Here is a 24,645-nt window from a genome sequence, read left to right on the forward strand (position 1 = left end):
CTCTGACTGCTTTTTTTCACTTAGCATAATACTCCCTAGGTCCATCCATGCTTTGCAAAAGGTAAGATTTCCCTCTTTTTTTTTTACAGTTAAATGGTATTCCATTGTGCAAATGTACTATAGCTTTAAAAAAAAAAAAAAAAAAAAAAAACTTAAGCCCTGGCCGGTTTGGCTCAGCGGTTAGAGTGTCGGACCGAGAGACCTGGGTTCGGTTCCCACTAGGGGCATGTGCCTTGGTTGCAGTTTGTCCCTGGCCCTGGTTGGTCGTGCGGGTGGCGGCCACTCGATGTGTCCCTTTTACATCGATGGTTCTCTCTCTCTCTCTCTCTCTCCCTCTCTCTCCCTCCCACTCTATCTGAACAACAACAACAAAAAAAAAAAAAATGAAAAAAAAAACCTTAAAAAAATTTATATATACATTTATTGATTTTTATTTATTTTAAATCCTCACCCAAGGATACTTTTTATCCATTTTTATCTTCAGCTAGAGTGGGGGGGGGGGGACATCGACATGAGAGAGACACATCGACTGGTTGCCTTTCGCACAACCCCAAACGGGGCCAGGATTGAACCGCAACCAAGGTATGTGCCCTTAACCAGAATCAAACCTGTGATTCTTTGGTCCATGGTTAACTCTGTACCACTGAGCCAAACTGGCCAGGGGTACCACAGCTTTTTTATCTATGCATCTACTGATGAGCATTTGGGCTGCTTCCAAATCTTGGCTGTCATAAATAATACTGCAATGAACATAGGGGTGCATATATTCTTTGAAATAATTTTTTTGGATTTCTTAAGATCCTTTCCCAGAAGTGGAATCACTGAGTCATAAGGCAGTTCCATTTTTAATTTTTTGAGGTAACTCTGTACTGCTTTTTATAGGAGTTAATATACAAAATCTATATATAAAAAAAAAACTTATAAAACTCAACACCAAAAACAACAACAAATAATCCAGTTAAAATGGGCAAAGATCGAATAGACACTTCTCTAAAGAGGACATACAGATGGCCAATACACATATGAAAAGGTGCTCAGTGTCACTGATAATCAGAGAAATGCAAATTAAAACCACAATGAGATATCACCTCATGCCTGTAAGAATGGTTATCATCAATAAATCAACAAACAAAAAGTGTTGGCTAGGATGTGGAGAAAAGGGAACCCTAGTGCACTGTTGGTGGGAATGCAGATTGGTGCAGCCACTGTGGAAAGCAGTATGGAGTTAACTCAAGAAATTAAAAAGAGAAATTCCTAATGACCCAGAGATTCCGCTTCTGGGAATATGTCTGAAGAAACCTGAAACACTAATTTGGAAGAATATATGCACCCTATGTTTAGCTAAGATTTGAAAGCAGCCCAAGTGCTTCCAAATGGATGAATGGATCAAAAAACCATGATACATTTACACTGTGGAATACTACTCAGCCATAAAAAAGCCTTTACTTTTAACCATTATACTTTATTATCTCTTCCAAACTGGGGGCAGAGATAATATGTGCAGTCATAGTAAGAGAAAAACCTGTTTGCCTTGAACAACTCAGGGACTTAGAAAAATTAGATATGCTTCTATTAATTATTCTCACAGTAAGATACCAAATTAGCAAAATAGTTCAAGATTTTTAATATTTTAGTAAAACTTAATGTAAATTCCTAAAATTAACACCTAATTTTTCAGAAAAATTATGTTTATTTAATAAATATCTATTATAATTTAGAGTAACCTACATTAGAAAATATCTTTTGGAAGATTTTCAATAAATGTTTAGAATCATATCGCCATAGTTTTTCTGCCTTTTAAAAATTAGTTCTTATTAATATTATGCTGATTTGTTTTTCTAAATATTTCCCCCTTTTCAACTTAAGAAGTCTTTACTTTAGAAGTTCTTAGTCATATATATATATATATATATATATCAGAGAGAGAGGAAGGAGAGAGACAGAAACATTGATTTGTTTCACTTATCTATTCATTAATTGGTTGATTCTTTTTTTTTTTTTATCCTCACCCAAGGATATTTTTGCATTTATCTTCAGATAGAGCAAGAGGGAGAGAGGGAGGAAGAGAGAGAGAGGAACATCGACGTGAGACACATCGACTGGTTGCCACAACAGGGGCCGGGGCAAACTGCAACTGAGGTACCCGCCCTTAGCGGAAACCAAACCCAGGACTCCCAGGTGCCTGGGCCTACACTCCAACCGCTGAGTCAAGCCGGCCAAGACAATTGGTTGATTCTTGTACATGCCCTGACCGATGATGATCAAACCCACAACCTTGGCATATCAGGGATGACCATTCTAGCCGAGCTACCTGGCCAGGGCTAGAAGTTCTTAGTTGTATTTTTCTGTTAAATATGTGTTTCTGTTAAGGATTCAAAAATACTGATTAATTGTAAAACTTAGCATGATTTTAATAACAAAGTTCTTTAACAAAATAATAATCTCTCTATGCATGTAGTTTTGTTTTGTTCATTTCATACTATTTACATAATCAAGGTCACTCATTTCCTACAAGAAGCATACATTGGCCAGTGACTAGCTAATTTGCTTGCTCTCCCCAGCTTTCTATTTTCTCATCTCTAAAATCCCAGGACCAGTTCGGCCTATACTTTACTTCACTCCTGTGTCAGGCCCTAGCAATACTGGTTAGGTTGTTTCCAGAAGCTGATTGAAGTGTGCTCAGCCACCCCACAGCTGCATCTCCAGGCACTTCTAGTTTGCAGGTGGCTGACAATCCTAGGCCACCTTATGGTCCACCTAACGTCTTCCTTCATGATGGGAGTTGTCCTCCAGCTCTGAGGTCAAAACTCCCTTTCTGGTTGAAGTCTTGGGGAGTGTCTGTAGAGCCAGGATCCCGGAGGGTGGAGGGATGCAGACCTGTCTCTCCAGGGTGGGGACTCACAGGAGCCTGTGGGCAGGGTTAGCCCCAGCCAGCCCTGTCCCTGTGAGGCTTTGACCTTGGAGTCTTACTATACCTCCCATCACTTCTTTGTCCCCTCTTCAGTTCTCACCCGGCCCAGACCGCACAGTGATGACTACAGCACCATGAAAAAGATTCCTCCTCGGAAGCCCAAGCGAAGTCCCAACACCAAGCTCAGCGGCTCCTCCGAGGAGATCTCAGGCGCCAGGCCCGGGGCGGTGGGGGCCCCGGGCACGCGGAGCAGAGTGGCGGGCCCACAGTGCGCCCTGGGGGTCCCCGCGCCTCCTGCGCCCCCCGCGCACTCTGAGCCGGAGCCCGAGCCCGTCTACATCGAGATGGTGGGCCGCGCCGGCAGCCCTGACCAGGCGGAAGCCGTGTATGAAGAGATGAAGTATTTCGCGCCCCCCGAGGACAGTGGCAGTCGTGGGGCGGGCTCCTGGGCGTCAGTGTCACCCCCTTTACTCTGTGAGGGTCGGAGCCCCATCACCTTGGAGGATAGAGACGCTGGCTGCCACACCCCTGGGCCCTGCAAAGACGCTTGCGACATTCCAGCCCCCTTCCCCAACCTGCTCCCTCACCGCCCCCCACTGCTGGTGTTTCCCCCAACCCCTGTCACCTGCTCTCCCGCGTCCGATGAATCGCCTTTGACGCCCCTCGAGGTGAAAAAGCTGCCAGTGCTGGAAACCAACCTCAAGTACCCTGTGCAGTCCGAGGGCTCGAGTCCTCTGTCTCCGCAGTATTCCAAAAACCAAAAAGGGGATGGCGACAGGCCCGCGTCCCCTGGCCTACCTGTATTTAATGGATCTCACAAAGTCTCTCCGCCTTCCACACCACCGCCTCCCCCTGCACCTCCTGCCGCTGCCCACCCGCACTTCACCTTCCCACAGGGAAAAGCAGCCACCAACCCAGATCTGCCCAAAGTGCAGAAAAAGCCAAACTCTGCTCCAGCAGCTGGTCCCTGCAGCTCTTTCTCCAAGGTTCCTTACTCCCCCGGGAAGACAGCAGCTAGAGTGGACCACAGGAAGGCCAACTCCAACGCCTCCTCTCCAGTCCCCTACAGCCCGCCTAACTCCAGACCGCTCAGCAGCCCTCTGGACGAGCTCACCAGCCTCTTTAACTCTGGAAGGAGTGTTCTTCGGAAGTCTGCCGCTGGAAGAAAAATCCGGGAACCTGAAGGTAAGCAGACTAGAAGCTATCCCCCTTTTGTTCATTGAGATGGATGGATGGATGTTGGGTGGATGTAGAGGTACATGTATACACATGTATGTGTAATTTAAATAATGGTTGAGGTGATTGTAGTAGTCATTCAGAGAAAATCTTATGCAACCAATAGGCAAGAATGCATATTACCATTTTGCAAATGAAGGCTCAAGATATAAAAATACATGGCAGTAAAACTGGATTCAGTACATTCTTATGAGTTGATAAGTGACAGAGCAAGGTTCAATTTTAATTACTGATTATTTTTCCTCCTAATAATACTTCCTTAGAACATGGAATTGGCATTTTTGTAACATTCTATATTGTTGATTCCCATTTGATTTACACGTCACTGTTAACTCCGTGTGTCCTTCTCTCTTGCTGTCTATCTCACTTCCACTCCTGGTTTCTGGGATGATTACCTGTTTACTACTTTACACATAATACTGTTTACATTTGTATTGTTTTGTATGAATGACTTTCTTCTGCTCAAATGCCGCCTGAGGATCATTTAACGCAGTTCTGTTTAATCTGTGTCTTCTCAGCCTGAGACATGGGTTGCGGCTGACAGTCCACTCCAGTGAGCTCAGTGCCATGCTGTTGCAGCTTGTGTATGCATACATATATGCATTTATTTATTGATTATTTAGTGTCCCTATAAAAGCAGAATTTAGCAGGCAGAAATAAAATGCCAGTCTCTCATTAGTAACCAAAGACATGCGACTTCATTCAGTTGAGGTTGTCTTTATGTGTCAAAGGTGCCGTTTTGGCAGATTTTCTTAATAATTATAAAGAATGTAATCATCACCTGGCTGGTGTGGCTCAGTGGTTGAGCATCGACCCATGCACCAAGAGGTCACTGGTTCGATTCCCGGTCAGGGCACATGCCCAGGTTGTGGGCCTATTCCCCAGTGGGGGCATGTGGGAGGCGGCCAATCAATGTTCTCTCTCATTGATATTTCTATCTCTTTCTCCCTCTTCCTTCCTCTCTCTCTAAAATCAATAAAAAAATAAATAAATAAATGTAATCATCTTCCAGAAACACATTTTTAAGGCTTTTATACAAATCCAGAATATTTTCCAGTGTTCTCCATTATTGGGAAGAATTGCATTAACCATCTTTTCTTTAAAGAAATTGTAACAGGTCTCTTGAGTTACGATGCTGTTAATCTGAGATAGATGGCAACTATTAACATCCTCACTTTACAGAGATGGAAAACTTCAAGGTGAAGAGGTTAAATACCTCCTTTAGGGTCAGGTGGTAGAATCAAAAGTAAAATTTTGACTTATAACATTTTATGTATGCATTAATATGTTAGCTTTTGTTATTTGATTAGGAAAATTCCTTTAGATACAAAAACTCTAGAAAATCTAGAAAGCAATCTGAATAAGTAAAAAGTAGGTCAAGGCTAAGAACACTTAGCAAATGAATGAATAACCTACTTCCTATTTATTCTTCAGACAAGCTAATTGTTTGTTTAGCTAAGAATTTCTTCTTAATTATAGGCCATTAATAAATGAAATTGTCCTTGTAAGTAGGAGATTGTTTGAATTTCACAAGTCGTATGTTTCATTCCAAGGAACAAAATGGAATCTAAGAGAAAAGCATTAAGTGAACAAATTAGCATTTGCTTTTAGAACTAAAAGTTTATTAAAACCTCATAAACCTCATTTTACTATAGATGGGAATTGGGTAAATTATTCTTGGCTCTATTCAAGAAAGTGATGTTAATGAATTTATAGACAGGCTTCATCATTTGGAAACCCTGAAGTCTAGAACTCAGAGCCCAGTGAGAATTACAGTGAGGCCTTTGGGCATGGTGTATGAATTTGCTGATTATATTTCCCTGTAGTGGCCACTAACCAGTATTTGAGGACACATATCAAAACCTCAGGTACAACATTGTTAGTTCAACTCTAAAATTATAAAACGACTATTTTTCTACTGTGGGCTTTTACAAAACACTTTTTAATTTGGAAAGATTGGTTTGAGCCACTTATGACTTTCTCATAAATACATGAATTGGCGACTCCTGTCCCAGCACAGTAGCTATAATAACAGAATACTAACAACATAAGACTGGGTCATCCTCACACACCACATCACTGGTGTTCCAACTATGCAGTTGAGAATTGTGTGCTTCTTGATGGGCTGTGATGTGAGAAATAAGTTTACAGTTTTGTTTTGCTTGTTGTTTGTTTCAAGACTGTAAAGGGGGCTAAAGATAAGATGTAGAAGAAAAAGTCAATGCTGGAGCTTTTCATATGATTGTTAAAGTTTACACAACTGGATATTGAAGTCATTAATTCATTCTCTTCTGAATGAATTGAATGGCTGTTATTCATGGCTTACTGTGGCCTTGGGACTTCTTTTAAATCTGCTACTTTGCCTGCTTTATATTTAAAGATATTCTTATTTTCACCTGAAATAGCTTTCTTACCAAATCACCCAGTGGGTGGCTAATTCACCCTCAAGGCACCTAAATTAATTACAGCTCCTTTCTTATATCACTGTGATATGGGGGAAATGTTTTTTGCAAATTTTGAAGAACAGTTTGAAATATTTCCCTCACGTCTTTGGAAAGTGACCTTGAGAAAATTAAACTGCTCATCACTCTCCTGCTACAGGTATTTCTAGTTAAAATATCAAGTATGCTGAGTTACATATAAGAAATGAAGTCTTTTGGTGTGTAATTCTGCTCCATCAGTACTACATAAACTTAAATGTAAGATTTCATAAATATTATCTTCCTTGAGACAGTTCATTTTCTATAGACTTTTGGGCATTCAGTTTGAGCCATACTAAGTCACACTAATTCCAAGAGTCCAGCATGCACTATAGACAAAAGTGTGAGTGTGCAGATGATAGATGTCACTGCAGCCTGAGAGGAATAATATTAACAGCAAGGAACTGTAGGACATACTATGCTCCAGGCATTGTTTTAATAACCTGTGTAATTCTCATAAGACTAAAGGTATCTGCTACTATTACCTCCATTCTACAGATGGGAAAACTAAGTCACAGAGAGATTAATTGACTTTCTCAAAGTCACCCTGCTCATGAAAGAAAGAAAATGACATGGACACAGTAATTCTGTCGACTGTGGCTATTCTCTTAGCTTCATACACAGTGGTGCCGAGGACTGGACTGCAGAGGGAAAAACAGTCAACAAAGGACAGGGTTTTAAAATTCATATTTGCTCACCTAAAGTGCACTAAGAGTCATACAGTTTGGATGGAGAAAACTGTTCCAAGAACTCAAAAATGCCAAACATGTACTTTACGGCTCATGGATGTGTGTGTGTGTGTGTGTGTGTGTGTGTGTGTGTGTGTGTGTATAAAAGTATGGAATACCATATGGGAGCCACTTGGCCTTAAAATTAAGAATGACTAAATGTTTAATTATCTATACCTTTCTAGATACAATTATCCTATTCATTCACAGAATGGTTTCCATCTATAATATAGCCAATATTATTATACTAATTATTTCTAGTTGCCTAGTTTCAAACATTAATGGACCTGAATCCAGTGAAAGGGAAGATTCATTGTCTTGCTGAGGCCACTAGGGTGCTCCATTGCTCCAAATGGCATCGCAGCTTATGTAGCACATGAAATAAAACAAGCATGTTATTCTCCTCGCATTGAAAATGATCAATACTATAGGACATTGGCAAAAATGCAGTATACCTCAGAACTCCGAACAAGAGAGTGAAGGAGGGCCAGGCTGAATTGAGGAAAAATCTGACTTGCAGAATATATATGTTTTTAAATTGTCTCATTACTTTCTGATACTGTGCATCTTTAGTTCATGATACAGATAGGTAATCAAAAATGATGTGAACAAAAATAATGCATAATATTTCTTTGCATATAGTGGGTGGTTATTAAACACTTAATGAAAAACCTAGTTGAACAACCTTTAGATATACAAATATATTTGATAGACTTAACCCTTGTGGCATTTTTACTTAATAAGAATCACTTAAGCCAAATGGAAATTACTGCTAATTTCAAATATTATAATTTATTGCATAAGCATTTTGAATAAGAATGGAGATTTTAAGTCAGAGTATTATATAAATAAATTTTATAATATAATATTTTTATTCCATAGGGCCATTTGTTTAAAAGGGAATACTTTTTAAATTGATTCAATGGAAAATTCAAATATATACAAAAGTAGAGAGAATATATTAATGAACTTTGTCCATAGCTAAGCCTATTTTATCTCTTCTCCTGCCCAGTTCCCTCCTCCACCATTGGATTATTTTGAAGTATATTCCAATGTCAAGTCAATTTATTAATAAATACTTATAAATATTTTATTACAAAAGTCCTTTAGAAAAAAAGACAAAGATTTATTATGAAGTCACTTTAATTAGTGCAGAGAGATCTGTAGTGAGCATTTCATATCTCAGCTATTCTCCTAACTTCATAGTTACCCTAAAGATGCCCAAATCCATGTGTCTAGCCCTATTCTCTACCCTAAACTCTCGATCATCTATTTACCTTTCTTCTGTTCACCCTCATATGAATGGCCCACATACATCTCATACTCAACAAGGACTAAATTAATTCACTGCCCTTTCTCTAACTCCTCACTCTATAAACTGACACGCCTTCCCTAGAACCTGTGCTTCCTTCTATAAACAAAACAAAACACAAATGACTCTGCTGCTCATGACAGAAGCCTGCCTCTAGAAGTCATGGCATCATTTTTCATGACACAAACAAAATAAATCTCAGGAGTTAGCTTTCCCCAAAACAACACTGCCCTGCAAAATGTTCCACATAGGCTTGGAGACTGCCCTTGACATGGGCAGCTGGTGCAGACAACCCCTTCTGTGACCTCCCCCACAAAGTGCAGAGTTCTAAATATTGCAACTAAACACACTTAAGTATGGGAGATCAACATTCCAAAAGACATAAAAGTGCATCTTAAATAAACATTTTTATGCGGGTTAGATGCTTCTGTGCCAAATTAAGTACAGTTACTTATACATTGTTTAGTAACCAGAAAAATGCTTAAAAATCACGGAAATATCAAGGAATTACTGGCAGTAATCTGTGACTTGTTCAAGGAATGTGTTTGTAAACTGCCATTCTCTGCTCCTGTGTTTGAGACAAGTTTTCATGCTATCTTCATTTAATCTCTGACACATCCTAACGAGATTGCAGAATAAGAGACTGGTTTGCTTTATGCAAATCTTGCCATCCCGTAATGGGATGCAGAGCTTGACGTCCCATAGGCTTCTTGCTTAGACACAGGCTCTCTCTAGCACTTTATGCTGTGCAGAGCTGTTAATCTTTCTCACTCCCTGAAAGCTTTCTCTCCATGGTGATTTATTTGTGGGGGGTGGTGGCCTGAGGCTTCATGAAAATTATAAAGGGCGTGGACAGAACAAGCACATAGTTTACTGATGTGTTGCTGTCTGCATTCCTGCCTCACATGAAGTCTCCCTCCTGAAAGTAAGGCATTCCTCTGCATTCTCGAGCCATTTTGAATCAATGCTAAATTCCCCTCATTTTCCAAATGAGTAAGTCCTTTGGGAAGACAAGCTTAACATCCGCAGAGATTATCACTAAGTAAATTGGGCAACGATGAGTTTGCTGAAGTTTCTTTTCTTGCCATGCCAGAGACCTTAGCCTTTGACATAAGGAGAATGTATCTGTGTGTGAGAAAAGGATGTTTTCAACACATGCTTGGTCCCTGTGCAGTAACAGAGAGTATCTATGTTTGGAACTGGTAGCGATACATCACTATGGTTCTAATTCCCCAAATATCCAATATAAATAATATCTCATTCACCTTCACTTAGTAGTAATCTTTGAATTGTAATGAATTGATCAGTAGCCAAATTTATTCATGTTCAGCGCACAAAGCTCTTTGTCTTCTATATTAATAGGACATCCCCAGAATGAGTTTCTGATTTTGAATGTTTGTGATGTTTGTCTCATAATTTAGAGCACCTTCTCTCTATAAATACCGAAGAATTCACACCAGGAAATTGTGCAACCAGGGGCCTGTAAACCGGACTTGCATTAACTTGTAGAGCTAATTCCCTAGAGTCATCCAATAAGCATTCATTTATTGTAAACACAGGGCTTGCTCCTGGGAATCCAAAAAAATAAAGAAAGAAATCTGGCCCTTTCACAGACAGGGTAGGAGGCAGATGCGCCCACCCCATGTCAATGAGTGCAATTCTAGTGGAGGAGAAGGGCTTGAGTCTAGAGGTCATAAACTATTAGTGGGTCCACAACTGAGCCCCAAGTGACCCATGAACCCCATCGGGGGTATACACGTGGTGTCCTTCGTGGCCAAGACAAAACAAATGGATGCCTGCCTGTGAGTCCAGGCGAGCCTCTCGCTGAGTGAACAGGTGAACAGGGAGAGTAGTATTAACAACTGGATGGAGTTCTCCAGGGGTGGAAGCAGAATGGACCTGGCAGCCGGAAGAACCAATGCAGGATGAGACATGAAGGTTCAGGGTACATGGTCCTTTTAGAAAACAGCTGTGAATGTTGAGCGAAAACGAGAAAGGAGAGAAGGCACTAATTGCCTTGCGTGACATCTGAGCAGGATCAGCTTTCTACCTGGAAGCTCCATGACAGATCCTGAATTATCTCCATGTGTTTCTCCTTCTCACACGGGAATTCAGTATTAACTCACAGGGTCGCTGCTATGAAAATGTAAAAAGCCAGAGGGAAAAACGAACCAACATGATAGTGGCAATTCTAGGTATGAGCATGTGACTTTGTATATACTCAGAAACACTATGGAACATTTGTTAATGGTGTTGTGTTCATAATATTAATAGTTGATGTTTGTAAGTGGCTCTTTTCCGTTGGCCAAGCATGTTGACATCTCTTTTCTCCCCAGACCCTCGCCTCTCTGTGAGGCAAGTGAAGCAGGTGTTAGTATCCCCTTTTACTAATGAGCAATCTGAGACTTTAAGGGATTAAGTGATTTTCCCATAATCACAGAAACAATGGGTTCCAGAGTCAAGAATCAATCGTGTCTGCTTTCTTCCAAACCCTGGCATCTTCCTGTTATGTCCTTATCATTCTTCAAGCACAATGAAATTTTTTCAAATGACATCAAGTCTGTGTCTCAGAAAGTAATTCCCTTCTGAAGTTATTACCAGGAAAAGATAGGGGATACAACTATTTTTTCCTCTGTTATAAATGTTCCTGAGGCTATTCCTTGTGTGCCTCTCCACCTATACCTCCTCTGTCCTCAGTTCTTTAAAAAACTCTTTCTACTCTCGTGTTCCACAAAGTGCCCTTTCTAATGCACACAGGCTGGCCAGCATAATCCTCACATTCAAAACTCTTGGGGTCTTTTCGCCGTTAGAAGGTTTTGCTTGGAAATTGGGTGTCTGATTACTGATAAACATGCACTAAAGTTGTACTCACTTCCAAAGTACTATCTTTCCTTAAGGAAGCACTTACTGCTGCAGGATGTAAGCTTCAATCCTATTCATGGGGCATCAGATGCCTACTCAGGACCAGCCAGAAAGGAAGGGTGTGGTGATCCCTCACCTTGTACCAGGGACCATGCTAAGGATCACACATATTGTCAGCAGTGATTTTCAACAACCACCAGGATCGGGACAGGAGAAAGACATACATCTGTCTCTACGGCAACTTCCAAAAAAATAAAGGCAGAAATTTATTGTTTTCCAAATTATGTGAATATGGAAACAGAGATATAGATAATGGCACAGGGAGAAACATAGCTGAATAAAAGAATAGTGTCAGGCTCTTCACATATGTGTTGGGTGAATGTTAAACTCATAGGTCTCGTGACCATGCTCCTTCCACTAGGCCGTACTGCTTCATTCCTCTTTGAAACCCAGGGCTGAAACCAAGCAGAGTCGTGACAATTAAATATTTAAATTAACCTAACCAAAAAGTTACCCTTTGAATAGTATCAATTATCTTGGGAAATTGCCTTAGCATTTTGGCTGTGAATCTGCAGTCTCTAGTATGCAAGTCATAACAGAGATAGCATCTTGCATAAATAGTTCATCATTTTCGGGATGAGCCAAATGCTGCAAAGAAGCCATCACAACTGGGGTGTTCCCTAATGCACTGTCCGTGGGAGAAGAATCTATTGTACCTGGAATTCTGGAAAAAAAAAAAAAAAAAGACAGTCTTTTCAGAAATGGATTATCTTTCATAACCAGTAAATATTTTTTATACTACCAACCCATTAAAGCAAGCAGCTATTGTGTATTGTGGGTCTCTTTCCTGGATTGTGAATTAAACTCCCACTGTGGGCTCCAAAGAGAAGCCCAGTGCTTTATCTTTTAAGCCACTCAGCAGTTCTCCTTCAGCAAGTTAATAAAGACCTTCCTGACTATCTGCATCTCATTATTGCCACATAATACAATATCCTGGGGTTTTCCTCCTTTTCTGAAGAAATGCTTAGAAGCGACATGGTGCGTGGAATGTTTTCCTAAAGATTGGCTGGATTGGTGCCATGTTCTCTCTCTTCTTAAGAGTACTGGAAAAGAAAACCTGTTTCGTAATTATCTACTCGTGTTTAGGTGCTTTATGCTGCCTTGAATCATTTTTATGATTAATCCTCAGATTAGCCTAGAAAAATTTCACACCACCTGAGAGCTGGCTATATTCATTATTATTTTACCCAGTGCTCCATTCCATGAGTCAACAACAGTTGCCTAGCATCACTATGTGTGAAGTTTCTCAAGTCTTTATCTACTTTGGTTTTTACTTCTTTCTTTTTCTGGTTTCTCCTTGAAATCTTCAGTGTTCATACTTGGACACTGTACCTTTTCAATTACTGGCCAGTTGCCACTTAATAGTACATGTCAATTGTAATAAGACAATAAATAGCAATCTCAATTCATTTTGCTCCCCACCTAGATAACTAGGCCCTAATATAAGCAGGGCTCAGGCAATGGCAGGCATGAGCTAGATCTGAGATTGCACAGATTTGGACTGGAACAGTCACTGTACCATGATACATGAGAATGTATGCATTACCCAAAGTCCCTGAGAAACCTACAAAAGCGCTTCTTCACACCCAGAACTCTGGCTCGTGATCAAACATACTCTCCCAAAAGAGATGTACATTTTAAAGAAAGAAAGAAGTGACATACACAGTGGATACTTCAGGCTATTTCCCAGGCAAATACCCAATATTTTGGATTTATTATTATGCTTTGATATAGAGCGATGGATGATCCATGAGGAAGTAGGTGAGAGAGAACACTGCAACACAGAAAGGGTTGAAAACGATCACTGTGCAGGTATTTCCACGTCACTTAAAAGCAAACCAGCTGTTCAGTTACTTCCTAAAGTCACATTCATTTGTTGGAGTTACATTTGCTTAATTCCAGTTCTCAATTGAGATCACCAACTGACTGGGCCCAGCTGGCTTTAACAGAGGATGGAGGGGACACAGAGGAGAACAAATGACCAATTTAAAGTAGGGTAGTCCCCATAACACTTCTGCCAGTTCACACACACCTTCTTAGGTAAAGAACCCATCCCCAGCAGCAGTTCCCATAGAGAAAAGAATATTTATTTTTTCATGAGAATAGTATTAGTTCTATCTAGTCTCTTGGTATTTAACCATTTTTATATTATAGCTAATAACAGAGTCCCTCTTGGGTTTTGAATAGATACATTGCTTTAAGAATAACTGCTGAAGGCCTGAAGAAAACAGAATGTGTGTTGCTCCATTTCGGGGACATTAGCTGGTGCTGCTGTGACACGCTGTTCTCCCGCTCCTGGCCATTCCCAGTCTCCACCACATAAACAGCACAACTGGAGACATTGCTGAATCACTTGCGTGTCACACAAGATAGTAAAGCTCTAATTGTTAGCATTAATTTTACTGGTGTAGTTGCAGCTCTGTGGGGGGTCTCCTCGTTCACTTACTCAGACTTGAAATCGTGTCTAACTTACTGAGGTTGGGATGGTGACACGGGACGGAGCACTGTGCTTTATGTATGGTGATGAGGGATCATAGAATTGTCTTTTTTTTAAATCTTATCTTTATTGTTGAAAGTATTACAGATGTCCCCCACTTTAAAACCGAGGATCATTAGGAAACCCAGTGATATGGTCCAGCTGCTCAGCAGAGAGCACGTCTATTGCTGTGGGAACAGAACACATCCTAGGAACCCTCTGTAATGATTTGGCGGGAAATGTTCCATCTTTTAGATAATAAAATCAATCTATGGCGTGGCCCCAAGACTTGCAGCTTTTTTCAGGGCTTGAAAAGTCAGAGGTTAACTTCAGGCAAAATGGTTTAACTAGCAAGAATACTTTGTATCACGTTTTGCTGTTTGCCTCAAATTTTCAAAGAGGTTTAGACAAATCATTAAGAGGAACAAGCTTTATTTATTTACTCATGTATTATAAAAATGCACGGAGGATCTATTTTGTGCCCGGCATTATACTAAGCTGTATGGATTTTAAAAATAAAATGTGGGGTCTGCTCATAAGCAGTTCACAGCAGGGAAATACAAGAAATCCAGTGTATCTAGGTAACGAGAAACAGTTTTCATGTGAAAATACTATTCGGGATTCTCAAAATGCTACTTATCCTTAATGCTTGGGAAATGCTATGTTGTTATTCAATTCTTTCTACTCTCCTTCATTTTTGAATTCTTATGATGACCAACTAAATAGATTTCCCACCCCATAAATATGTTCTTTGAAACACTGATATGGAAGGTAGTGTTTACATGGAGGGATGGAGGGAGATGAGACCAAAGCAACAGGAGGGAAAATACCGGGACAGGAAGACCCCTCCCTCGTGCTAGAGGCTAGTGGGTATTCCATCCTGCACTGGTTCCTTCAGTAGCATGATGACATAATCAAGTTATGGATTGGAATAGCTATACCAGGGTACGTGGAAAGGATTTTTCTCTGTTCATTCACACATAGACATATTTATTTTAGCAGTGATTAATATGAAATGATTAGTTGTGGGGCATACGAGAAGGGGAACCCCACCGCTTGCCCAGCCATGTGGTGATTTCTTCCTGCGGTGAAATAAGAGTCCATGTGAGACACAGGGTCAGCCTTGCCCGACAGCGTCCCAGTTGCTCAGCCATTCTGAGTAACTGACATCTACTCTGGGATATGTCACTGCAATAGCTCAAGGGCCGTTCAGTCACATGTGCCCATGATTTGGAGGCACAGAGATTTAGTGACACCAACCAGTCTACCTTTAGTAAAGGGCACACTCTTAGGAGCTATCAAAGAAACAGTGCAGGTGGCTTGAGGAGAATTGTGACAAGAATGTGTCTTCATAAGATATTTTTAATTTATTATATAAGGCCTCAGAGCTGCTGGCTAGTAGTCAGCCAATGTGGGCAGGCGGGTTGTTCTACAGATGTGCAGGGTTACCGCTGACTGGGGTTAAAGTATTGAAATATCTTTGTGCCAGTTGGAAATGCCTGCTGTCCTGAGACCTGCAAGGTGCCCATCACCTACTCTCTCACCTTGGGTGTCCTGCCCAGTTTCTTCTCAGTTAAATGTTGACACGGCAAGGGGTGTAGGGTGTATTGCTCCCACATGTTCCAATGGCCTGTGCCCTTTGCTTATTAAATATTTTAGATGAGTAAATCTTGTAATTAGTTTTGAACAGGGATTTTGAAAAGACTCCACATACACCCTGGCCGGTTTGGCTCAGCGGTTAGAGCGTCGGCCCACGGACCGGAGAGCCCCGGGTTCGGTTCCCACTAAGGGCACGTACCTCGGTTGCAGTTTGTCCCCGCCCCAGTTGGAGTCATGTGGGTGGCAACCACTCAATGTTTCTCTCTCTCTTCCTCCCTCTTTCCCTCCTGCTAAACAAAAAATAAATAAAGAAATAAAGAAAAGAAAAGACTCCACATACACCACTGGTTTTTGTTTTTTAACTTTTGCTGATTTTACTGGTTCCCTCTGACGTGCTGCAAGTGTACCTATGAAATTCAGGCTAACAGCTAGAGCTTTACTGTCTTGTATGACACATAACTTATTCAATCAAAACTCTAGCTGTGCTGAGGTGGAGATAGGGGATGGCCAGAAGCCACTAGAATGGCATGTTACAACTGGAGCTCACGCTAATGTCCCTGAAATGGTACAACTGTAGATGATACATTTTTTAAGGACTGCAGTAGTTATTCTTAAAGCAATTCATCTGTTAAAATCCCAAGAGGGGCTCTATTCGTAGCTGTGTATACAAGTGCTTAAATACCAAGAGACAAAATGGAGTTAATACAATTCTTATGAAAGTGAAAACACACAGTTTTCTTCTAAAAGGAGCACTGGTTGTTTACCTACGCAAGGGTATGTGAACCGGCAAGAAGTGTTACGGGGGCTACCCTGTGTTCGTATTTTCAGATGACAGGTGTCACTAGCTTACCATCCATGTGACACTGCGCAGGTGTCGCGACGAAAATGCTCCTGATCAAAGAGCAGGCAGATTATTTTCTCCACCTTTACTTTCTGGAGAAATTAGAGGGGAACCAGGTGCCGAAAGGAGACACTGCTGAGACCAACAGTGCTGCTCTGCAGGAGTTGCGTCCTGGGACTCCCGGATTTACGTTACCACCTGGCATTTAGGAAATGTAAAAATAACAGGAATATAAATAACCGCATGACCTATGCAATTATACATGAGGAATGGGTCTCCGGGCCAGGCCAGCTTGTTGTTTAGGTGTTACATATTCGGCTAATTATAGGAGAGGCAAGCTACCCAAGTACAGGGAAAGGGAAAGAATTGATGTGTTGTGGTTTTTCCCCCCACGATGGCAGGGACAGAATAGACAGGCACAAAAGGATCTAGTTAGTTCAATTTAAAAGAACATTGGCACAACATAATTTTCTGTGCATTTTTGGGTCCTGAAAACCTTATTTATACTGACAGTCATTTTTTAGCTTTACTATCAATACATTCTTCCCCTCTCAGCGCATATGTTGTTGAAGATATCACTCTATTTTCTGCTTCAGTTGGTGTTTTCTAGCGCAAATCCGCTCCTTAGAATTGGCAGGGGAGTGGGTGGCAGGAGCTAAGAGGAGGGGACAGGGAAGCATTTCCATTCTACCCTGCTTAACCCAGAGGATAAGTGTTTGTGGCACTTCCTGCCACAGAAGAATGCTTAAGAGAAGTTCGAGAGCAATTTTGATCTACTGAAGAATGGAGATTTCATTAGGGGGATATTAAAAAGTAGGAAGGAATGCTGGGGACCAGTTCAAGCCTTTTAAGGTTTGTAGCACATAGGGCAATTCTGTTTTCTCCATTCTTTCCAACTGCCACAGTGTGATAAGAACTGATTAGTAAAGAAACAGAAAAAATGTAACATAGAAATATCATTGTATTGTGGAACACGCTGTGTCCCAGGAGTAAGTGCAAGGGAACCTAGTGTTCTGTTCCCAGCTCTGCATCACCCTCAGACGCCGCCGCCCTCTAGTGATCCACCTCTGCAGCTCCTCGCAAAGGGATGATCAAGCCAGATTCACCGGTCAATCAGATGTGTGCTGTACAAAACATGCTCATGGCGTGGTGCGCATCTCCCCTTTAACAGCGCACCCCTGTACTCACACACTGTATCTCATTACACGGCCCCACGTGAAATCTCTTCTTATTTAACCTGAGGATCAGCCCTGTGCCCCTGTGACTCCTGACACTTAACATTTGTCTTTCTCCGAGGCAATGTGCCAGATGTTTGGGTTATGCTTTCCTGTGTAAGAAAAGGTTTAATTCACCTTCTAGAGGCTTGTTATAGCAGAATGGAGGGGGTGGGGGGGGGCTAGGAGTGATATTGAATTCCTTTTTTTGTGTTTCTTCCTCATGGATGAGAATACAAGATTTTAGAAAAATCAGAGATTTAAAGCGCATGGATTGTGCATTGTATCCCAGACTAGATTGGTTCAACACAAATTAGACACCGATTTGGGGTCTAGGTGATCTTACTGGAATTTAACTGCATACCACCTGTGTGTATGGGGACGCACCGTGTAGCTGTGACTTCTGCGTTTCAGAAACGAGAACTTGGGAAGCAGCGGGGCCGTGCCAACCACCTCTCTCAGCGTTGGTACTTTTCCCCAATGCCAAGTAGGAAAAAACAAGCGCGTTGCCTTCATGCAATAGCCTTTCTGAAGAGGAATTTTCCTATAGAGTTGCAGGATGAATTATAGCCAGCATGAGTAATGAGTTTGAAATGTATTTTCACATTTTTTTTTTATGACTTGCACGGCACTCTCAGTATTTGAGATCAGTCAAACAGCTATCCTTTGTTTTTCTCCTGCATTACTGAAACCTGGATCCTATCTTATATGTTTCCAAAATACACTCTAAAATGATCTCAAGTTAAGGTAACTAAGAGAGAAATGTGTTTAAGTGTTCTTAAAGAAACACTCCATTGCTCACTCCTTCCTCATTCTCCTTGACCTTTCTGTGGCATTTGGTACTGTCAGCCTCCCTGCGCTGTGCAAAGCCCTTCGCTCTGCTGCTCCCCGCCCGCCCCACAGGCTCCCCCCTCAAGCCTGCACCTGCCTGTGTGTATCCCGTCACTGTGCGTCACCTTCTGCCTCCTCACTCATAGGAACATCGCTTTTCCTGAAAGACATCCTCCCTACTGAGAGAGTCTTCAGCCTCTCCTAGACCTTTCCTGTCCTGTCCTAATAACTGCCTTTGTTCAAATAACTGCCACAATGTTTATTTGACCCATGGGTATATGGCTGTCACTTCAAAGTCAACAGCCCCAAACTCATTCTATTCTCCAGGCATCTGACTTACTCCCTGTCCTTGAGCTCCAGAGGATCTGTAACTCGGCCCCCTCCCTGACCTCCCTGTCCTTCTGCCGCGGCCCCCAGTCTAAATTCTTGCTGCTTTCCTGTTTCTACTCTCTCCTTGACGTTAATCCAGCTATACGTTTTTTTGCTAGATTAGTAACATTTTTAAATAGTCTTTTTCATGTCACGCCCTTGCTTTAAATACTGGCCGGAGCCTACTCTCGTGATTCCCCATAACCTTCTGCTTCTCAGAGCCAGCCTCCTCTCCCTCCTGACGCGCTCTGTTCTCCTGCTCTGGCTTTGCACTGTCTGCTCCTTTGCTCTCCTCCTCTCCACGTTCTGTCCATGCTTCAGAATCCAGTGTTTTCTCCTGCCCATGCCCCAAAGGCTCACCTGGCTATTGCAGCCCCTCCCCACCGTGGGCTCCCAGGACATTTTGCACAGCTTTTGTTTCGGCCTCTGCCTGCTGCCTTAGCATTTGCATAGCAAGCACCAGGAAGGCAGTCACCTTTAGAGTTGAGTCACCACCCAGGAGCCTGAGAAAGGTACCCACTAGAATGAACCCTGGACGCCTCTCACACACAGGTTGACATATTATGTGTCAAAGGCTTTAACATACGCACACACAAACACACACAAAACAACAGACATTAACTCAGCTGAGTAGGAGAACAATCCTGCAATGATCATTCCAGATTATTTATTCCTAAATCCCCAAGATAGATATACAGTTGTCATTTGTACCTCTTCTTCATTTTTTCTTTTTTATCCTCACCTGAGGACATTTTTTCCATTTTTTGTTCAGATAGAGTGGGAGGGAGAGAGAGAGAAACATCGACGTGAGAGGGACACACTGAGTGGTCGCCACCTGCACGCCCCAACCAGGGCCGGGGACAAACTGCAACCGAGGTACATGCCCTTAGTGGGAACTGAACCTGGGTCTCTCTGGATGGCAGGCCGATGTTCTAATCCCTGAGCCAAACTGGCCAGGGCTCTTCTTCTTTTTTTTTAAAGTATTTTTTCTTTATTGATTTCAGAGAGAGGGAGAGATAGAAACATCAATGAGCGAGAACATCAACTGGCCACCTCCTGCACGCTCCCCACTGGGGATCGGGCCCACAACTTGGGCATGTGTCCTGACCGGGAATCAGACTGGCGACCTCTCGGTGCATGGGTCGACGCTCAACCACTGAGCCACACAGGTCAGGCTTGTGCCTCTTGCACTGATCCGTTTGCACTGATAAATTCCTGTCATTTAGTAAGTCTTATCGCTCCTCTAGATATAAGCATTTGAGGGATCATTTGTTTTAAAGATACATTTCTAAATGCTTTCAGTGAAATCATAGCATAACATTTGGACTGTGTAGGACTTAGTAAATACTTGCTGAGTTCCTAGAGAAATCTCCCAGTTTGGAGAAAGAATGTGGCTGACTCCTCCTTTCTACGTTCAGCTGTCCCCTATCTCCCAAAGCACCACCAGCTCAGGGACATCTCTGTTTCCCAGAGATGGACCAACCACCATGCCCTTCACCACGTTTCTTCTTGCTGTCGATTTGGAGTGAGAACCTCACTCAGTCCCACCCTGTACTCACCATGTTTCTGCAGCTGGCCCGACTGTTCAAGGGGATGTCTCTCTCTCCCTATGAGAGGCGTCTCTCCTCCCCAGCAGAATCTGCAGGAATTCTACAAGAGAAGTTCCTGTCCTTAGTCTTCATGTCACCTCTCTTTTCCCCCAACAAAACCCTGCCTCCATTTCCTCTCCTGCACACATCCCTGACATGAACTCACGCACACCTTCGTATCAGGGTCAGCTTACAAAATGGTCCTGCGACTAGTCAGAAGTGAGGCTTCCCATGCCTGGACATTGCCCTGAGATCCGTGCAAAGCCATGGCCACGGTGCTCATGAGAGCCACGGGCTGCATGCCATGTGGCCTTACTCAGCGATTCCATACCCTTCTGCTCCCAGTGGGTGGGACCTCCCAGAAGTAAGGATTTGATCAGATAGATTACTACTGGATGCTAAGCCTGGGATCAGTTCTTTTTTCCCCTCAGATATTGAAGCGTATGAACTTGGGAGGAGGAGGGACTTCTTTAAGAAAAAGAATAAAAATGACAGAAATTTAAGGATTAAAATAGACATTTCAAATGAGAAAAAAAGCAAATTAATCATTGTTTGGTGCCTAGAACAGTGTCTATACAGAGCCGATGCTCAATAAATATTTGTTAAAAGAAAGATAAAAACTATGGATAATAAATACACTATTGCAATTATATTACTCTAAAATTTTGGTCAGGAAAAGCTGTCAGATATGCAGATGTTAACTGTGCATGTGTTACCCCTCTCCCTCTCGGACCTCGGAAGTGGCCTTTACAAGTGAGGGTGGGGTCTGGAGCTTCTAGTCACTAGACTCATGGTCAAGTTGCCCCTGCCTGTCTTTAGCCAGGAAGATTCCAGAGGCAACATTTACCAAATCTATTGCAATTTTTAAAAATGAGAGATTGCAAAACCCTGTAAAGTAAGATTTTAAGAACCTAAAATATATAGGGACCTTGCATATTGGTAGGAAAATAATGAATTGTTTGTCAGTGATAATTGATAGTACAATGTTGAAAACCTGAATCCTCACACTGTGATTGGGAATAAATTTCAAATATTCATAAGTCTTTTCTTCTACAAGTTAACACTCTTAGATAGAAAGAAATCAGCTTAGCCCTTTGAGTAAGTCTCTCCTTGCACAATGTGATATTTTCCTTCCCTTGTAATTTACAATAAGTAGAGATTAGAACTAGAAGGCATGTGAATGGGGAGAAATTATTACTGTGATATCTGATCATAGCTGTTCACATGAATTTTTGAGTTAGTAAACTTGTCAATTAGTTACAAAAAGTATAGTTCCTTTTAGAAAATGAAATTTCTATAGCAGTGTGTTGTAATAATTCTTTTATTTTCTTCTTTCTTTCAACCAGTGTTGATTGTGCAGCTGCTACAGGCAGGCGCTGTTCTAGGCAGCAACATTTGCATCTGAGCTCATGGTGCCAACAGTCCAGAGGGAAGAGACAGAAAACAAACAAGCAATTGAAATGTAATGTGTTATGCAGTGAGAAGGACGATGTAGAAAGACCAAAGCAAGGAGAAGGAACAGAAATTGACCTGGGGCAAGGAGAGGGGTGCTATTTTCTAGAAGGTGGTCTGGAAGGCCCACCTGCTCGAGGAGGTTTGAGCAGAAGCCCCGTGCTCCCTCCTGTAAAAAAAAGAGGCTGAGTGAGGGGTTCAGGGGTGGTATGTGACAAGGAGGGTAGTTGGGAACAGGGCATCGGGTTATGGAAGGTCTCTCAGCTTCAGGAAACCTTTGGATCTTAATCCGAAGCAAACGAGAAACCAGTGGAGAGACTTGAGTGGGGAAATGGCATGATCTGACTTATGTTTCATAACAGGTTTTCTCAACCTCAACACTATTGACATTCTGGGCCAGACATTCTTCATTGTGGGAGGCCGTTCTGTCCATTATAGGGTGTTCTATAGCATTCCTGTTGTCAACCCACTAGAAGCCAGTAGCATCCCCGCCCCCAGGATGACAACCAAAAGCATCTCCAGACATTGCCAAATGTTATTCAGAGGTGGGAGGGTAGGGTGGCAATAGCACCTCCTATAGAAAACCACAGTTTCAAAGGATCACACCCACCCAGCATGATATTTTTGTTATATAAAAACTAACATAGGGCAACTTTTTTTTTTTGTATTCACATTTAGGGATTTGCTAGAACTCTCTCACTAGATTCAACTTAACTGTGCCTTCTTTGAATACCTGCACTTAATAATCATATCCTAATGTAAGGCCAAGACTTTATTTTTGAGTAAGAGGCCAATGTGATTCATTTCTCCCATACCTGTAAAAATAACACCAGGCAGGGGTCACAGAGGAATCCTGTTTATAGGCTAAAATAAACCACCACGGGTATTTGAATCAACCATTGTTACAACACACCAACCAAAGGATGCCACTGAATAACACAAACCACTGATTGCATAAGATGTAGAGATGGAAAAGTGACTCAGATGTACCTTAAATCGTTACACAGGATCTGATAGTTCTCACTTCTCTACTTGTTTGCTTCGATTCCTTGAGAATCTCAGATACTTCCTTTTGGTGTGACCAACTTTTCTTCACCCTCAGAGCCCAATGGCCACTGCTTGGAGGCATGAACAAACTTGATGACTTTGTTTGCTCTGTAATATTCCTTTGAAAAGTCTCCATAAAATATGCATCTTGTATATGCACTTTTATAACTAAGGCTCTTTCAGACCTCATGTCAATGTCCTCTTGATTGGTCATTGTTGTAATGTCCTCAGTGCTAAGTACAGGGTGAGGGGCATACTTTTGACAAGGAACATTGCAACCATTTATGCACTAAGTTGACACTTTACAATAAAATCAAACAAGTTGTTGAGAATGTCTGCATTTGACCCTAATTGAGGCTGAATCAAGATATTAAAAGTTTGGGCACTGATGTTTTTGTGCATTTGTATCTAACTTGGAATAAGGGTGTTTGTGAGCAAAGGCTAACACAGAATGTACTTGGCTAAGAATCCCCCAGTTAATGAATAAGGATAACCCCAGTGTGGGGACACTTATATTGATTTTGCAACTATATTTCAGTAGCTAGAGAACAATGTTTCACTCTATAATTCCCAGTTCATTACCACAGAGGATGGGTGATTAAGGCACAGAAAGGAAACTGTTTTATCCTTTTACACCAGCAAATGAAATAAGGAGGGAAGACTTTACATGAGGGGCCAAACACAGGAATGAGTGTGGGTGGATGGTGGAGCCCTCTGTACCTTAGTTTGAATCCATCTGTAACACTAACTAATTGTGAAATGTTTGCATGTAGATTAACCTCCCCAAGCCTCAATGACCTCATCACTTGACAACAGGCGTGATAGTGACAACTCTTCAGAATTATTAGGAAAACAAGAGCTAAGTCAAGTATCATATCTAGCAGGGGATTAGCACATAATACACTCAGGAGATGGTAATTATTGTAAAAGCAATATGAATAATAATCATTAGGTTGGCCGTTAATTCTTGTCTTACATTAAGAAAGATGTACTTCCTTATTCAAATTCAGAGCCATTCTTGAGTAGACTTATGCTTTCAATATAAAAATAGAAAATCTTAGTAGATAATGTAACGATCACAGCCTAGTGTGACAAATTTATAAACATTTACTGGCTACAATTTTACCCACCGGTCTGAAATATAAAAATATTTTTTATCCTCACCTGAGGACATTTTTTCATTTTTTGTTCAGATAGAGCGGGAGGAAGAGAGAGAGAGAGAAACATTGACGTGAAAGGAACACATCAAGTGGCTGCCACCCACACGACCCAATCAGGGCGGGGAACAAACTGCAACCGAGGTACATGCCCTTAGCAGGAACTGAACCCGGGTCTCTCTGGACAGCAGGCCGACGCTCTAACTGCTGAGCCAAACCGGCCAGGGCTGAAATATAAAAATATTTTTTTAACTTTACAAGCAAAACAGGAGGTTTTGACTATAATTTAAATCTATCAATTGTTTAGGAGACAGAAATCAGTTATGGGGAAAGCTTGCATCAGATATTCATACCAAGACACAGTGTCTCAGAGGATTGAGTCTTGTACCACCAGACACAAGAGGACTGTCCCCAGTCACCCAGGGAGCTTCTTCCTGCTTCATACCCCTTTGCCGTAACCTCCCACAGCACTGATAGCAAA

The 24,645-nt window shown here is 41.8% G+C and overlaps 1 protein-coding gene across 1 annotated transcript in view; it reads left to right on the plus strand.

The window, feature by feature from the left end:
* Positions 1–24,645, plus strand: part of MYO16 (myosin XVI) — a 422,200-nt gene that overhangs the window by 352,831 nt on the left and 44,724 nt on the right. The window contains exon 31 of the mRNA XM_036250228.1: positions 3,005–4,096. Coding sequence (XP_036106121.1) covers positions 3,005–4,096 — 1,092 coding nt within the window. The remainder of the gene's footprint in view (positions 1–3,004; positions 4,097–24,645) is intronic.

This window comes from Molossus molossus, unplaced genomic scaffold (assembly GCF_014108415.1).
Source record: "Molossus molossus isolate mMolMol1 unplaced genomic scaffold, mMolMol1.p scaffold_m16_p_9, whole genome shotgun sequence".
NCBI lineage: Eukaryota > Metazoa > Chordata > Mammalia > Chiroptera > Molossidae > Molossus > Molossus molossus.